The sequence below is a fragment of the Arachis duranensis genome, unplaced genomic scaffold (genome assembly GCF_000817695.3).
Source record: "Arachis duranensis cultivar V14167 unplaced genomic scaffold, aradu.V14167.gnm2.J7QH unplaced_Scaffold_165934, whole genome shotgun sequence".
In the NCBI taxonomy this organism is placed as follows: Eukaryota; Viridiplantae; Streptophyta; class Magnoliopsida; order Fabales; family Fabaceae; genus Arachis; species Arachis duranensis.
The window spans coordinates 3,000,141-3,018,562 of NW_026264258.1; the positions used below are offsets into that span (position 1 = coordinate 3,000,141).

Here is an 18,422-nt window from a genome sequence, read left to right on the forward strand (position 1 = left end):
GACAAAATTTTACGTTGAATATAAAAAATCTAACAGAACAGGCTGAGTTCATTTATGTAACTATATAACAAAAGATTTAATACGTAAATATCAAAACTAAATCTATTATCAAATAGCTTATAATCAAGAACACCAATTGTTAGTAATTACACAATAACGGATGTGTGAGGTTTAGCATTGATTTATAAAAAATTAAGAGTCTTATGAAACTTTCTTGGAAAATAAAGTAAGATTCCATATTAGCTGTATTATTATTGGGTAAGCACAATCATCCTTATTTAAGTTTTAGAATCAATAAAGATATTTTCCGCAAATTAACCAACTTGGGTTAGTCGAGTAGTCAGTTCATTCGTCCGCTTAAACAAGTGTCAGGAGTTCGAATCGCGCCTTGTGCATGCAGCAACCCATTAACCAGCGGCATACCCTTAAATAGAGCTCATATCCGCGACAGATTAGTCCCTGACCTATCGGGTACCCAAAAAAAAAAAAGAATATTGTCCACAAATTAAAAGTTGTATGTTTCAAGAAACTCTTTTAATCTGTAGTATTTGGCATAACTCTAGAAAATGGATAAGTAAGCAGATTTGATTACAAATGTATAAGAATAACGCTGGAAAGTTTATCCTTAAAATGAATTGGTAACACAATCATGGGAAAATGGAAACTGGAAATCAGGACCCCTTATCCCAGTCACTAGTTATGCATCTAAGTTTAGAGCTGAGAATAAATGTAGATTGAAGGAGCAAACAAATTAAGAACAAAAAGGGAAAGACATTTTTCATTATATACATAAGCTTCATTTCAAGATTTTAATCCTACATATTATTTATCAGACAACACAAAGTGATTGGAGAAAAGAAGAAATGAAATCATAAGATCAAACTACAAGCAATTCTACTTGGCCTACCACTTGGCTGATACCAAGCATATTTACATCAGTTCTTCATCCTACCCTCACTCCCAAACACTAAAAACACTCATCCTCTTCATCCATATATATCATCAAACCATAACACTATCCTAGCAAACCCTTCATTCCCGGAAAACCTATAAAAGCCTTATTCTTCATTCTATAGTCACTCTCTATCAGAACAAAGTATATAAGCTCAACTTCAAAACTGGCACGACGTACCAAGCCTCTGCCTCTGTCTTTGACCTAAGGTTATGGATTTCCTCCTCGCAAATGCCGGATACAGCAGATCTACAAACTTCTCCAGAAACATAGTCCATTCATCCTCAGTCATATCAACCAACTTCACAAAGCTTATGCTTGCAGGAAGCTGCTCATTGGCACTCCTATGACCAGATGATGTATTTGCAAAATAGGCATCAGTATCGGATTTCCCTCCAAAGTATGTCTGATGTTTCTGGCTTGCCTCGCTTAGCATGGTGTTCTTCAGTGACACAGAAAGTTTTGAAACGGGTGGGATATTTCCATCATGGGTAGGATTGGCAGGACCTTCGGGATATTCGCCATCACTGCCCTCTTCTCCCTCTTCAATGCTCTCATCCAGTTTTGAGAGGGGGCTGCGAGCATACCCATTCCCAAAAATGGGTTTAGGTGATCTTGTTAAAGGATCATCCATGGCCATCTTTGGATTGAAATCAGACCCAGCTTCATCACAGTCTATATCAAACTGGAAGTAGTCTTCTCCCAAGTCAGTCCTCGGGGAGGGAGACAGTTCTTCCCTCTCCACCAGCATCTTCCTTGCCTCCAAACAAACAACCTCCAACTCACTGGGTTCCTCCTCACCACTGCGAAATTCCCTAGTCATCATCTCACCAATTTCAGCAAGACACAGACCAAAAGCAGCTGCTTCCTTGAGGAAAATGGTGCAGAGTACTAAGACCCGAAGACACGCCTCTCGGATCATGGGAAGTTCAGCACGTAACATGTCACAATCTTGAGCAGGATCCAGCTTCGCAATGTAAGATAGTTCGTCCTCAGAGAAAGGAATTGAAGCCTGAGGCCAATGAATCCATTCAAAATAAGGATCCTCCAAAGCTTCTGGTAGGCAAAGACCATGATCAATGGGAATTAAATCTACTTGATCAAAACTCCCAAGCTTTCTAACTAACAAATTGCCAGCATGCCTATCTGTGTTAAGAATCCTAATGTCTAATATCCCTATACGGTGCACAGCAGCGACTGGGAAGCTTGATGTCCCGTGGTCGCTTGCATCATAGTCATGAGGTATGAACTGCTGGAAAGAGGCAATCTTGCTAACCAGCTTTTTCCTTTGTGTGTTGTTCCCATTGACCCCATCATTGACGTTAAAAATTGAGTGAGTTATCTTCACCAAGGCAGTGGGAGGCACATTTGCAAAATGTTCATAGTCAAGAAGATAAGCAGCAACCTCCCTGAACCCTGTTTCCCCCACCCGAACCGAGCGCTTCAGACCTGGTTGTCCAAGAGCTTTACCAACAAAACCTTTCGGATTGTTTGGGGCAAAAGGCTCCTCATCAGTTGGTTTCACAATTGCTGCATTCTCACCACGGCTATTCAGGAAATAGTAAGCACCCCCAAGCCCACTATGAACAGGAATTGGATCTGCCCCCATCTTAATTGCCTTCACAATGTCTTTAACCATATCTTTCATCCTATTAAGGTGATTTGACTGCCCCAATATCTCAATAATCCCACTCTTGTCCCTTTGCTGCATATCACGTCCGGTAGGTGACAAGCACGGTGTGGATGAGCTCCTATGAATAAGATTCCTTGTGAGAAGAAGGGGTGAATCCTTCCGTACAGCACTAAGGTCGTTCTTCAAGACCAAATCCCCAAATGTTAGTGAGCTCTGTTCAGTAGGCACATTAAGGGCAACCTGCAGCCTCCTCTTCACAGTATGTGCATTGTCACCTCGATCCAATTCCATGCTCAAGACACACCCGGTATCGGTTTGCACAAAAACCCTTCTCCTCCCAGCAGGTTGCTTCTCTCCTTCAATGCTCTTGTTCCCCCCACGGTACTCCGTGCTTAAAGGGCTCCTCATCACTGCCACAGCCATCTGGGTTTGAATTGGGCTGTCCAATTTACTAGACATGAACCGTGGTTGACGGCTGAGATCAGACAGTTTTCACAGACGGCGACAGAGCTGGCGGCGATGGAAGAAAGCTTCTTCCCTCGCAGTAGTTGCCAAGAACTCCAAAGCCAACGGCGATTTTGAGGGACGGATCTCTTGTTCCCCAACAATCATTAATTGGAAGGGAATTTGATCCAAATATCAGCACAGATCCAGAGTTGAACAAAATGGAGATAGATTCTAGCTGGTTTTCTACATTGAAGCCATCATCATTATCCCCACATGGAAGAACAATAAATCTGCAGATAATAATACCAATATTTTCCATCATAATTCATAACAACATAATAAATATTACAAACAGAAAAATCAAACTTGGTTCATACATGAATGAGCTTATATTAATATCAAAGGCTTCTTGATTGCTTATTTCTATTGCCACACACGGTTCTCCTATATGGGAACTATTCACAAAATCCTAATTCCCAACATAGAAACACAGATCCAGACTCGGCAAATTCATGCTTCCTAAAATTCATTTTCATCATCACAAGTTAAAAAATTAAGCATTTCATGCACAAATTTTTTGCTTTTTTTTTTCTCTTTTGTCAAGCTCCCGAGCATTAAAATTTAATAAATTATTTTTAAAAATGAATAAATTAAAACAAACCTGAAAAAACCGATAAGCATTTGAATGATATATTAAAGAAAAAAAGGAAAAGATGCAAGATTTATCAAACACTCAAAAGAACAAACACAAAATTGACGCTAAATAAAAGAAGGCTTCCAAAATCGAAACCATAAAATTGAGCTGAGAAAAAAAAAGGATCGAAGAAATCGAAAGGGAAAAAAAAGAACTGCGAAGAAATTATTATTATTTACCACATGATGATGATTATTGTTGTTGCCATTTGGGGATCGAATCGGAAGAAGAAGAAGAAGAAGAAGAAGAAGGAGAAGGAGAAGAAGAAGAAGAAGTGCGAGTTGTGTGTGTATTAGGGGGAAAGGACTCGTTCCGAGTTAACTCGGAGGAGAAGGAAGGGTTTGATTAAAATTCACAACATGAATTCAGAAAAAGAAGAAAACCCTTTCTCTCTCTTTTTATATTTACGTGTGAGTAATGGTTTTATTCTTCTTTTTCTATTCATTGATTTTTGGTTCCTCGTTGCTCAGAACGTTCTTTAACTCAAACGGGTTCATGAATCATTGACTCGTGGTCGAAAACTAACCACGGTTAAAACTAACCCTCATTCTCTCTCTCTTACTCATTCTTTTTTCTGTGATGAAAGACACGCACTGTTTATGTTTTCTTCTGACATATTGGATTCGGACACGTGTGCTGTAAATATTTAATGGGGGTCTTAATTATTGAATATGAATTCTTGTCTTAAATTAAGTAAGCTTAACAGGTTAAGAAGTAAAAAGCCAAAAACATATTTTAATTGTGGATTGTGAAATTTTATATTAGTAAAAGAATTACTAATTTATAAACAATCTTCACATTTATTGATATGTAATTAAATCTTCTCTTACATCCCCTAATTTAAAAACAGTCTTCATATTTAATGATACGTAATTAAATATTTATAGTGATAATTTAAAATATAAATAGTAGATTTTTATAGAAAAAATATTTTTTTGTATATTTATACTATTAACAAATGGCAAGCTAATTGACATAGTTTTAAAATTTTACTTTGTTAAGAAAAGGCACTACTTTTATATTTTTTTATTTTCAAATTCCAATCTTAAATAAGAATCTGTTACATTCCTCAACTCTTTCTTTCCTTGACCTAGATTTATTAAGTTAAGAAAAAAGAAAAAAAAATAAGTACACTCTTTTTTACTTGCATGGTTTCTCTCTCTACGATCAAACGTGAGAAGAATAGTCTAGAATATGAGATCAGATACCGTTGATCCTGAAGGAAGGAGAGATCAGAACCGTCTAACATGATGACGTGGCGAAAACGGATTGGACAGTGACGTGTCATTGTGTCACGGTCAAAGGGAGCAATGTCAGCGAATGAATGGGGCGCTTTATCGCAATTATTGGGGCCCATTCCCGTAGAGTGATCATCGTTGAGTAATCCTGTGAGCGCGCACAGCTTAATGGCCAATGGATTCGCGCCATGTGAAATTCCTATAGTACCCTGACAACCTTGGAATTTCCTCCAAATCACTGAATTTGGGGTAATTTATTTAGAATTTTTGCTAACTTATGTCTTAAAAAGGCATAAGTATATTATAAAAGAAAATTTTATAAAAAATTTATAAAATTATTATTTTTATGTATTGAATGTATTAAATACATTAAAAATATTTAAAAATTTTATTATTATATTTTTAAAATGTGCTTTTAGAACATAAATTAGTTAAATCTATTTATTTATTTATAGTGGTTTTTCAACTATTATTTTGGCAATTTAGATCTCAAAATGTAACAAAACAAATCAGTAAGTTTATAAATTAGTAGTTAACAGACCGATTTAATTTAATCACTAATGAAAGAGTATTTTGTTAATACATATGGAATCAATTAATAGTAAAAGAATTAGTTGTTGAAATATTACAAGTTTAAAAAATATTATTAAGAACCAATCAAGTTGTTATAATAGAAATATCGCTATCATTCATTTATTTTAGTTATTTAATTTTTAGATAGACTACTTAGATAATACTCAAAAATTTATACTATTAACAAAAAAATAATCTCAAAAAATACAAACAGTTCCTGCAAAATTTAAAAAATGACAATATCAGCACATAATCATTGTTTACCGCATGTTCCTTGATTTATAGGAGTGGTACAATTTCTGTCATAACTGTACAACAGGTAGAACAGAAGTGTAATAATAACAGGACAATCTAATTTAATATCGGAATTTAGTTAGTATATCTGTCACATTTATTTTTTGATCTGCACCGTTATATAAATACAAAAATGTCACTCATACACAAAGATTAAAATGAATAAAGATAATTTTCAACAATTAAACTATTGATAATCCAAAAAACCCAGATGAGTTGGTCAAGTATCTGATCTTTGAGAAAGCCTAATGCATTGGTAGTATTAAATTGACCTCTGTTTTTCTTATCGGTCTTTTAGTTAACCCTTTTTTGGGCTGTAAATTAAACTCTCTTTTAGAGTCAAAGTAGTAACCCAGTCTTCATGAAAGAGAATCCATGACCCAAGAAAGCAGAACATGGTAGGCCCATTTGTGACCATGAGGGCTCAAAAAAAAATTCTAATTAAATGTCAAATGCTTCCAATTTGGGGCACAAAGTATGGTTGATACTTCATTTGGTATCACCAAACCCCCTCTACATTAGAAAGATGAAAATCTATATACTCAGCACAAATGAATTTTCTTAATGTTGATATTGAATTCTAATGAACTAGAATTAGAGGTCAAGTTTTCAAAAAGCACTTATAAAACTAAACCTCTTGAGTGCAAGAGAGTGTTTTGGCTTTCTCAACAGCTTCAACATAATAATACAGTCTCCAAAGTGTAGCATTATCCTGCAGAATATGTAACATAACATAATAAGCAACTTATAATGTAAATCATGATCATAATCCATAACCCAAATTACACTAAGTCACTAAGCAATATAACAATGGAACCAAGAAATATATCATCATATCATAATCCCAATTGTAGTACCTCTTTTTCCAGATCAACAAAGATTTTATCACAATTTGGTTGTTCTGTAGGCCTACTTCGACAAATTATCTCAGCGATTCGGTCAAGATTTTTTGCTGGTAGTTTCTGAATCATTCTCTGAAGCTGTTGCCTCTCACCAAGGGTCATGGGCCTGTAAGTTTTAGAATTATGCAGATTTTTTTTTTCATATTGGAGGGGGAAGGGGGGACTATAGTTCATAACCACCACAAAGGACAAATAAGTTTGATATTATAGCAGTTACAAAATAGGCTAGAAGCTCTGTTTAGGTGAAGAATCAAAGGTGGAAAGAGGATTCCTCACTACTGTTCTCATTCAAGGCCATGCATGAGACTTTAATCTCAAGTTCCAGAGTAAAGTATGTTCACCATTTATCAAAATCCAATGCCAATTTACATTTGGGATTGATAAGGTGGTGAAAGGTGGACACTTAGATTTCAAGCCAACAATGCATTCGTGAAAGAAACAGCAGAAAAGTTCACCACTGATATATTTATCTCACTTGTTATATTAAGATTGATTGCAATATTATGCCAATGTCAACTTATCAGGACACATAATAAAGCATGCAAGAATCAGCATTCTTCACATATTGACAGAGTATCACAGCATACCTGCACTTTGACGTTACAGCATCAAGTAGTACCTCCAGTTGTTTTTCCATGTATTCCAACTAAAAGTCAACAATAAACACCAATTAGATACATGCATTACATGCATGCACTATATATAATACAAACATCAAATGACAAATGCAATGATTTTGACACAGAAATCTAAAAGCTAAAAGAAGACGATCAATATTAGACACAGAATTTTCAAGAATTACTGTTCCATTCAGTTCATTTGCACAGTTCTTCACCATCTCCTGAACCTCCACACTGTCATTCTCTAATAGAAACTGGAGATCATCATTCACCTAAGTGTTAAAAGGGATGAAGTAAAAAATTAGTTTCTAGCAATACTTGAGCACATTAGTACACTAAATTACAGACACATGTTAATTAGAATCTTAATGAAAATGATACCTCTTACCTCTGTACTGCATGTGGGATTGACATCACTAAATTGTTCATGGAGGCTAGCTGAAGAGGGCGGTGATAAGATCTTTGACTTTTTACAAGGAATATGCTGAGCATTGTTTGATGCAACAGCTGTATGATCCAGCGTCTGTTTTTTACTTCTTTGTTTAGATTGCAATTGATGTATAGCAAAAACAGGGTCTACCACCTGCGTTTTCGGTTGACAATCAGTAACATACCCAAACTCCTTAAACAATCAAGACAGCAACTCAGCAGGTATGCAATGTATCGATTGAAGCAGCTTCAAAACATGCATCAATATTGTTTTTGTATCAATATTCAATGTTGTTGGTCAATATCTAAATTTCTATATGAAAAATTGTAGAGCTTATGCGATGAACATTCTTGGTAATATCATATCATCAATGGGCCTTATTTAGTTATTTTAATTACAACCAGAACAGATTCAAGCTGCATGATATACCTCATCAACTTCGGACGAAAGAGTAGTGACACTCTGTCTGAGCAGTGATCGTAATCTGTCCTTTTTCAGGTCTGAAAGCCCAGCTCCAATGCCATCACTGAACAATTCCCCGGAACAATTGCCATTGGTACCAACTGCATTGTTCTCTCCTTCTCCACACTTATTTTGAGGCACCTCGGACGCATCGGTAGCAACAGACAAAGCATCCTCATCTTGTGACAACAGATTAACAACTTCAGAAGAATAATAACCAAAGTAATCAGGTCCTACTCTTTCATGGCCACCCAAACTTTTCGACGCTTCCGACATGGCTAAAATAATGAATCACAGAAACTGATAACTGCAATTAGCCACCACAAGACACAAGACTAGTTAAATTAACAGAAATGATGAGTAACTAATGAACCTTGAGGAAACCTCTCCACAAAATAATTTAAAAGCTAAAATTAGACAGAGAAAAGAGTGGTTTACGTAATCAATTTGTTACAAAAAATTGATCATACTCTGGCACAAGTTTCTTCAAGTGTGAGCATTCTCATCAAACACAATATTCTTGAAAGATCCATAAACTCGTCGCAGCTCATTGAGAAAAAGCTTTTGTTCTTATTGTTAAGCATGTCCAATCACGCAAACTTCGATCTGCATCAAGCACAATCAATCTAGCTTATGTTAGTATAATCAAACAACTCAAGAAACGCTATCAAAATGAAACCCTAAATTTTCAAATTGACAAATGGTTACATGTGTACGGACTGATTTGAGAAACATTTTTCCGCCGCCGTTCCTGTTGGCTGTTGTCACTTTCGCCGCCGTCGCCACCACCGCCAAGTCCTGATGTTGCTTTTGGTGCGAAGAGAAAGAAGAAAGAAGAAACAAGAAAGAGAGTTTTCTCTTTTCTTTTTTTTCCCTAAAGGCGGTTTCAAAATTTAATTTTATCGTTTTTTTATGAGAGAATATTTGATTGGGCTGGGCCGTTGACCTAATCTCTATTTTTAAAATTTTTGAACTAAAGAGATTACAAGTGTATGACAAAAAAAAAGGATTACAGGTGGCTTCTAATTTTTGGTACGAAATAAAATATTAAGAATAAGACACAAAAAAAATAGAGATATAAAAATTAGTATTTTATATTTATTTGATAATAAATTAGAATAAATTATGAAAGTTTAATTTACTTTTTTTTCATAGAAAAAATTTGAAGAGAAAAATATAATAATAAAAAACATAATTATAAAAAATTAATGAGAATAACAATAAAAAAAATAATTGTGTCTCTTGTTAATGTCTCTATGTCTTTTTTAATAAGAAGTAGCTTCCTATTAGAAAGAACCTTCTTATTAAAAAAATATAAAATATACTATTTTAATGTCTTTGAACATAATAATATAATTTTGTATCTCTATCTGAATATGTAAACAAATGCTGGCATAAGGCCTTTTTATAACTCCCCACATGGTTTTGCAAAAAGTTATTTTTTCAGTGTATAGTGGTCAAGACGCTTTTTAATTTTCATATGGAGGGGGATAGAGTAGGATGTGAATATGGAGTGCATGCGTGCTTTACCAGGGTGTGGTGTCAGGGGAGAAGAAATCAGATGGTGCGAGTTGAAGCTGTCCAATCGGACGGTCCGATTTAAGGGTGACCTCACGGACGGTCCGAGTTGTGCCATTTTCACCACGTGTCACACATGACAAGCTCCCCATAACGGTGCCCCTTAAACCCAACATACTCCCTTCCTGCACCCATTCCCTCCTTCCGAAATCAGTTTCTCCTTCAATCCATCAGCAGCCATTCTCTCTTCTTCTTCTTCTTCATCGTTTAGCAACTTCTTTTTCTAGGTGCATGAAAAAAATTACAATGCCAAAGAAATACAAATATAAAGATGTTGATTGTCCTGAACTTCATATTGTAAATTATTTCTGCCATTCTGATTATGTAAGTTTATTTTTTAAATTTTTTATATTTCAGAATTATAATTATTATTGTTAGAAATTTAATTTTTATTATTGTTGTTAGAAATTGAATTTAGGCATATATATGTGACAGAAATATTATTATTATTATTAAAAATTTAAGAATATATGTTTAAATAATAGTTAGAAATATATATGTTTAGATGTAGTTAGTTAGAGAATATTTTAAAAAAATTTTGTAATAATTTTAAAAATTATAATTGAAGGTTGTGGTAGGCTTAGAAAAGGAGGGTTGAATCTATGCCTTTCTTTTTAAGTTGCTGTTATGACCTTTTAAATCAAACTTTCAATTCTGATTCTGTTTGTACTCAGTAGCGGAAATTTATGAGACAATTTATTTTTGTCTCATGAATATCAGAAAATAGAACATAGCAGAGAAGAGAAAAGCTAACACCAGCATATATCCTGGTTCGGTTGCCTTGTGCTATGCAACCTACGTCCAGTCTCCTCCACAACAATGGAAGAATTTCCACTATAGTTAAAGGTATTACATACACTAATTTCACACTCAAGTTCTAACCTAACTTGACATTGGCTATGCTAACACCTAACTAGTCACTCTTAGTGCTAACCCAACTAAGAAAGGGATACCTAACAGGTACAAGATACAAGACACTTAACCAACCTAAAGAAATCAGAAAGTAACTCTAGGCTTTTCTCTCAAGTGTATCACTCAGCCTTTTTCCACTCATGGCTTTTACTTGAGCTTTCTCACAATGTCTTTTCTCACAAAAAATTACAGAAAGATAAACATAGAAAAGTACATTACAATCTGTAAAACATGAGGGAGATTGACTTCATCAACATCCTTTGTGCTATGCGAAAACCAGATCATCAAACCTCTGATTCAGTTCTTCATACTGGCGGAATGCACCTTTGATTAGGATACACTGTCCAGTTAGTTGAACCTTTTCAAAGAATACTTCTCAGAAACAAAACCTCAATACTCTGGTTATCTCTCCTTAGTTTCTGAATAAGCAGCAAACCTCTTTTATCTCCTTGCATGTTGCTGGGTTCTTCTTCCAAGGTCAATACCTTGAGTCTTGAGCTTCACCAACCCACAGTCTCACTTTTTTCCATTAATCCTCATAATGGAAACTTTGCTTCTGACCTTCCTTGGTTGACCGAAAGCCACTTTAACAGCAAAAAAGATTTCTTCAATGGTAAACCTAGATCTTGACCATTGAAACACAACTTGGTCCCCAAGACGTATTCTCAACCGTTGATGCACAGTAGTGAGGAACAGAAATTCTCTTTTCCATATAACCCGAAATGGAGTGGCAGAGAGTTGAAGATGAAGAGAAGAAAGTGTGTTGCATGTAAAAGGAAATGGGTTATCTTTAACCTAAACTTGATTTGGTTTGAAATGGGTGATTAGACTTCTGAGTTTCAAGCTTGGACTTTCTCTTTCTTACTTCTTTGATGATCACCTTAAGGAAGAAGCTTTCTCTTTCTCTTTCTTACTTTTCTAAGTTTGTGATTTGACATGATTAGAGAAGAGAAGAACGTTGAGTTGGTGAATGCCAGTGAGAGGGATTTGAAATCAATTCGGGCTTGGATCGGGTTCTACTCAAATTCAGCCCATTAGTTATCTTGCTTTGATTTCTTTGGGCTTTCCTTGTTTTATAGCCCGCCAACCTTGTTTCTTGATTTCAATCAGTTTGGGCTGCTTGCTTTTATATTAGGTTGTTGCAATATTGAGTTTTGGCCTGCAACACTAAATAATTAGTAATATGCACTTATAATTAATCAACACTAATTATTTATTTTGCTCAAAAATAATATTTGTCATCACTAATTAAATTTATTAATTTCTTAACTCAATAATAATTAATTAATTAAAATTTATAATTAATTTTAACATTATAATAATTTTTTGTAACAATAAATAAACTAAATTGGTGTATACTTTTTGTAATAATATTGGAAATTTTGATTAATAATTAGATTTTGTAAAATATAATATATTTATTTTTCGGTAATAATTATTTGTTTATTGTTAGTTTTTTAACTGACATAAATATATTATTGTAGTTGAGGTTTTAATAATTAAGTAGGACATTATTAGTTAAATAAGAATTGGATTTATCTATTAGTTATTATTGTTAATAGTAAGTTAGAAATTGTATTAGTGATATAGGAATTATTTTTCAGTAAATTATATATGACTAAATAAATAAAGAGAAAAGGATAAATAGGTCCTGACCTTTTGTTTCACGGACATTTTCGTCTCTGACCATTTGAAATTATTTTTAAATCCCTGACTTTCACAAAACTTGGACGGATGAGTCCCTCCGTTCAAATGCCTCCGTCAGACCCGACGAAAAAGTCTGATGTGGCTCCCGTTCTGATGACCTGACGTGACGGATTGACACATAAACTGATGACTGGAAGGATACTTTCGAAAATCGGATAAATAAGTCACTAAACCTAAAAACTGCATTGTTTTGCATTTGGCCCTCCCTAAACTTTCGCGTCACGGCTTTCATTCCTGCCCCCAAACACTCCTCCTCCTCCTTTAAGCCTTTTCCATCCCTATCATTCTGCCCAAACCACATAGACACTCACACATGAATTCAATTCACAATACTTTCACTACAATTAATTCAAACTACATAAACAAATTGCAACTAGAAAGTATAACATGAACTATATGCAAATCCATTTTCATTATTTCAACTGAAACAGAGATAAAAAATACTAGCATTGAACATGTTTTTTTCATTTAATTCTCTCTTATTAATTCGAAACACAGTAAATTAGTTGTAATAATTGGATAAACAGAGGCAATAATGAAAATTACCACGACATTAGGTGCAACATTGCTGATGGAAATACCCTTAGGGGATTCCTCCTCTGATTCACGCCTCTTTCTACTACCACCACTACTGCCACCGCTGGCCGCCTTCTATTCTGAAGCAACCAGTCCAGGTTCCCGGTTGGGACTGGCAATGAAATTTCCAAACTGTCCCAAGCCAAACTGCAGCCTCCTGAGTCCCAAGACACCGCCTCCAGCAGCGTTGACGGCCTGCGGGAACAGCCAGATCTCCGCCAAGCTAAATGGCACCGTATTGCCTCCCCCATTCCCAAACGAGCCCTTGTTCATCATCGCACCCGGATCCATTCCAAAACCAATCGGGTCACTCGAATCCAAACCAGAAATCAGCTCAACACCACCATTCTATCTGCATCAATTTAAGATAGGGATCCTCACCACTAACCTCCACAAAGAAAAGTAATTAGTTTAAGGATTAGGGCCAAACGCAAAACAAAGTAGGCTTTAGTTTCAGGGACTTATTTGTCCAATTTTTGAAAGTACCCTTCCAGTCATTAATCCATGTGTCAATCTGTCACGCCAGGTCATTAGAACGGGAGCCATGTCAAACTTTTTCGTTGAGTCTGACGGAGGCATTTGGACGGAGGGACTCATTCGTCTAAGTTTTGTGAAAGTCAGGGATTTAAAAGTATTTTCAAATGGTTAGGGACAAAAATGTCTGCGGGACAAAAGGTCAGGGATCTATTTGTCCTTTTCTCATAAATAAATAATTATGTAAGAAACAATTCAATGTTTACTTTAGGAAACAGTATGGCTAAAATAATTAATATGCATAATAATATCGTAATTTTTAAAAATTAAAAAGCATTCGCAATAATTTGTAGGATTATTAATTAAATTTAGAAGTTAAATTATTATTACTCGGGAGTTTAGTAAATTGGATTTAGTAAAATTATTTATTTTAATTGGTTTTTATTTATGATAGCTGTGTAAATTTAATTAATATGTCTTGTGTAGTGAACTGTGTACTAAATTGGATGTAATAAAATTATTTGTTTTAGTTGTCTTTATTGATACATGGTAGTTACTAAATTAGCTAATTAATAGAAAATTTTGCATTAGTTTAATAAATTAGTTACTCTAATTAGAAAAATATTAATTTTAGTAGTAAATTAGTAATTATTAATGATTTGACTAATAGTTTGTTATGTGTTTGTAGAGTTCACAGATTTTGATATGTAATCACTCATTACCTCCGGATCGATACCATGAAAATGCAGAAAAACATTTATAATTTACTAGTTTTTATCATGTTTCTCATATTGGAATAGTTCAATATCAGTAAGCACTGGTAAATACTCTAGTTGAAAGGTGGCATCCAGACACACACACCTTTCACCTTCCGGTTGGTGAGTGTGCTGTGACACTGGAAGATGTGACTGTAATTCTTGATCTTCCGACGAACGGTCTTCCAGTCACAGGAATGATTAAGAGCAATTTTGAAACCTTAGAAGTTGAGTGTTTGTACTAATTTGGGATTGCAACGAGAAAGTCAAACTACAGAGGAAGCTGCATAAAATTGACGTGGCTTCGAGATTTAAAAGAACGTTTACAGTTGATTGACGAAAACAGTATTCTGAGGTACGTGAAGTGCCACATTATGTTGTTATTTGGTACGATCTTATTTGGAGACAAGTCTGGAGCATCTGTGCACTGAAAGTTTCTGTCTTTTTTTCGTGATTCTTTGGCAGTATCAGACAGTATGGCTGGGGATCGGCATGCCTAGAACACCTATACAGGGCGCCATGCATGACATCTTGTTTTGACTGTAAGAAAATCGATGGCCCGCTAACACTTCTGCTAACTTGGGCTTAGATCCGTCTACCGTATTTTGCGCTGATTCCTAGGGAACTCCGCAGTTTTTTCGCTTACAAACAAGTAACATTATCTACTTACATCGTATCTTCATATTTATGTTTTAGTTGTGTTAATGAAATAAATCATATTTGGTGGCGTAACTAGAACCATGGAGACCGACGTTATAGATTTCTTACTCTTGCTCACTTTACGAAGTCATTGGATGAGATTCAAGAAGGCTAGATGTGTTTTCATTAAAGAAGTATTTGTTTTGGGTTTAGTCTTACTGTTATTGCTTTTGCAATTGTGTTCGAATCCAGCTTCAAATGATTTTGAGAAATGGTGGCTCTGGTACAAGTGTGACTACCATTATATCTCATTATAACACAACAGTACTTTCTGTTGATCATGCTAACCCTGATAATCCAATCACACTCTGACCCATACTGTGTAAATTTGGCATACAATGTCAACGACTCCGACTCATACACCTGGTAGTCTACACATCTTCGGATGGTATAATCTTTCATCGCCATAGTAACAACTTTTCTGGAACTAAATTCCATTTCCACGGCAAATTCACCATCTGCGACAATAGAAATTTCTGCCACGACGACAGCCATACGATAAATATTTAATACACAAGTATTTAATAACCGAAATTAAAAGTAAATCAACACTCACTGCATTAATACTAATATAAATAAACTTTACATCAGGTTATTAACTCAATCTTAAGAAAAAAAATAAAGACACAAATAAATATTGATTAATAAATACTAATTAATATTTAACTAAATCAATAACTCACTAAAAATATTATTATCTTAAATTTAACTAAATAAACGCATAAACAAATGCTAATTGAGTATATTTTCACATATCACTTAACTATTTGGTCCATTATTCAATATAAATTATTACAAAATTCTAATCTTTCGTATAAATACAGGCAATTACGTACACTACAATATTTTGGGTCTATGGCCACGGTTTTTTTGGTCACGGTAAAAAACTGTGACCATAGACCATCTATGGTCACGGTTTTTTAGGGTGACAAAAAAAAAAGCTATGGTCACGGTTTTTTTGGAAAGGGTGACCATAGAGTACCTATGGTCACGATTTTTTAAAAAATGGTGCCCTAAAAGGGTCTATGGTCACGGTTTTGAGGGGTGACCTAAAGGGGTCTATGGTCACGGTTTTTTACAGTGACCAAAAGGAGATTATGGTCACGGTTTTTCAAAAAAGGGTAACCTAAAAGGGTCTATGGTCACGGTTTTCGGGGGTGGCCTAAAGGGGTCTATGGTCACGGTTTTGGGGGGTGGCCTAAAAGGGTCTATGGTCACGGTTTTTGAGGTGACCTAAAGGGGTCTATGGTCACGGTTTTTTACAGTGACCAAAAAGGGGTTATGGTCACGGTTTTTAAAAAGGGGTGACCTAAAAGGGTCTATGGTCACGGTTTTGGGGGGTGACCTAAAGGGGTCTATGGTCACGGTTTTGAGGGTGGCCTAAAAGGGTCTATGGTCACGATTTTGGTGGGTGGCCTAAAAGTGTCTATGGTCACGGTTTTTGGGGGTGGCCTAAAAGAGTCTATGGTCACGGTTTTTCAAAAAGGGTGACCTAAAAGGGTCTATGGTCACGGTTTTGGGGGGTGACCTAAAGCGGTCTATGGTCACGATTTTAAGGGTGGCCTAAAAAGGTCTATGGTCACAGTTTTGGAGGGTGACCTAAAGGTGTCACTTTAAATATTAAAATTTTATATCTAATTTTATAAATATAAAATTAGGTTGAATACTATTAATAATTTTAAATTAAAAAATAATTTAAAACTTTTTAAAATGATTGTAGAATATTAAAATAAAAGATTCATCATATCGTAATTAATTTAAATTACTTGAGTGGTTAATTTTATTTGTTTATTTAAATGCGTATGATAAATTAATTCTTGGTATGTTAGATAAAATAAATTTGTAAAAAATAAAAATATAAGGCTCATTATATATAATATATCAATTTTATTATCTTAATTTAAAAAAATTAAAATAAACTCATTTTCTTAAGCTATGCTATAGTGGAAAACTGAAGGAAATAGAACCGCGTGAACTTAAGGAAATTGAAACAACCCCCCTTCTTTCTTTCCCCAATTCATAACCCTAGCCCCCATTGTCGCCGCCGTCCGAAGCTTGTTGGCGCCGCCGCCGTTCCAAGCTCTAAGGACATCGTCTTTATCTTCCTTGGCTTCTCCGTTCGTCGAAGGTTAGTGGCGTGGCGTCCGCTCTTGGGGTACTGCGCTCGTTAAGATCTCTCCTTACACCTTTTCCGTCGTCGCCATCGGCGTCTCCATCGGTGTCTCAGTTCTCATTGCTGCTTGGTACGCCGTTTTCCTTTTCCGTTTTAGATTTTGTTAATTTATTTTCCTGATAATCTTCTTTTTGGATTGCGAAGAGGGATTTACGTGCTGCAATCAAGGCTCCCCGAATCACTTCCACGAATCTCATTAGGTACGAGCCATATATGAAATAAAATTGTTGCTATTAGCCTTCTGTTGTGCTGATTTCACATGGTTCTTGGCACCTTGAGCTACTGATTTCATGAATCTCGGTGCATTTCAGTTCATTAATTAGTAATGGATTTGAAACTTAATTATAAAACTCGAATAATAATGTTAAGACATACTTGGCAAAGAATAATAATGTTAAGACCTACTTGGCAAAATTTGAAGATATAGGTAAAGGAATTGCGTTTCATGAGTAAATATTCTCTTGATAAGCAAGCTTTTGAGAGTTCCCATTTTGCCACTCCATACTTGGGTTTGCCAAAGCAGCAGGGTGGCTTTTAGACTTGTCAAATTTAGTAGCAAGTTCTTCACCAAGCCTTTAATTTGCCTATTCCTTTAACATTATTGTCCTTGTTCCAAATCCAAGTTGTAGATTTGTTTTTGATCCCTGGTCTGACGTACGCATTCAAATTCTTGCTTGCATTTAAACTCTTATACCAAGCCTTCTACCAATGTGTTCAATGTCTCAATCCTAGTTCAATTTATCTTATACCAATTTTTTTCTTTAACTATCTATGATTCTGAGTACCTTTTAACAGTCATATTCAAATTTTTTCAGGTCTTATTTTTCTATCCTCCATAAAAAAGTGGCCGCTTAAATGCCTGGATCTTCTCTCTTTTTGCTTCCCTGGAATATTGGAGGTTAGATGTATGGTTAATGAACTTTTATTTTTCCCATATTCAAATCAATAGCTAATGATATTCTTACTTGTATTTAAACTCTTGTCAATAGTAGTTTACATATGTATTTGTACAGTGAGCAGGAATAAAAAATTTATGTTCATACGATCATTTAGTTAAGTTTCAATATTTTTGGTTTCAATTATGGTCCATTGAGTGAACCCCTTCCATGAGTGACTTGAATGAAAAAAAAATACTTGTAAATTGACTTTAATATAAAAATACTAATTTTTGTGTTTGATTCTTAAGACTAAATGATACATTTCTAGCATAAAACCCATATCATAATTCCAACTAAATGATTTTTTATTTTTCAAAGGCTACAATTGAATTTGAATCCAGGTCACTAGACCCAAGTTCACTAGA

At 35.0% G+C, this 18,422-nt stretch overlaps 2 protein-coding genes and 1 long non-coding RNA gene across 6 annotated transcripts in view; 1 reads left to right on the top strand and 2 right to left on the bottom strand.

Annotated features, from left to right (window-relative positions):
• Positions 1 to 751: 751 nt before the first annotated feature.
• LOC127743896 (phosphatidylinositol 4-kinase gamma 5) lies at positions 752 to 4,152 on the bottom strand. Its single transcript, XM_052256096.1, has 2 exons — positions 3,906 to 4,152; positions 752 to 3,322 (listed from the first exon to the last, which is right to left on the bottom strand). Exon 2 carries the CDS (start codon positions 3,042 to 3,044, stop codon positions 1,113 to 1,115), a length of 1,932 nt encoding a protein of 643 aa, XP_052112056.1. The 5' UTR covers positions 3,045 to 3,322; positions 3,906 to 4,152; the 3' UTR covers positions 752 to 1,112.
• Positions 4,153 to 6,255: 2,103 nt separating this feature from the next.
• LOC127743882 (uncharacterized) lies at positions 6,256 to 9,104 on the bottom strand. 3 transcript variants are annotated; one of them, XM_052256063.1, is made up of 8 exons: positions 8,954 to 9,104; positions 8,684 to 8,851; positions 8,213 to 8,552; positions 7,742 to 7,936; positions 7,536 to 7,625; positions 7,321 to 7,379; positions 6,689 to 6,839; positions 6,256 to 6,543 (listed from the first exon to the last, which is right to left on the bottom strand). In XM_052256063.1, the coding sequence occupies exons 3-8, from the start codon at positions 8,519 to 8,521 to the stop codon at positions 6,460 to 6,462; spliced, it is 888 nt and encodes a 295-aa protein (XP_052112023.1). In that variant the 5' UTR covers positions 8,522 to 8,552; positions 8,684 to 8,851; positions 8,954 to 9,104; the 3' UTR covers positions 6,256 to 6,459. The 3 variants fall into 3 exon arrangements, with proteins under 3 accessions (XP_052112023.1, XP_052112025.1, XP_052112024.1); XM_052256065.1 differs by having other exon boundaries at positions 8,966 to 9,102; XM_052256064.1 differs by having other exon boundaries at positions 8,716 to 8,851; positions 8,954 to 9,102.
• A 7,791-nt stretch (positions 9,105 to 16,895) lies between these two features.
• LOC107477258 (uncharacterized) overlaps positions 16,896 to 18,422 on the top strand; it is a 3,257-nt gene continuing 1,730 nt past the window's right edge. For both annotated transcript variants that reach the window (XR_001589755.3, XR_001589754.3), the window contains exons 1-3: positions 16,896 to 17,189; positions 17,264 to 17,319; positions 17,935 to 18,017. This is a non-coding gene — a long non-coding RNA (uncharacterized LOC107477258). The remainder of the gene's footprint in view (positions 17,190 to 17,263; positions 17,320 to 17,934; positions 18,018 to 18,422) is intronic.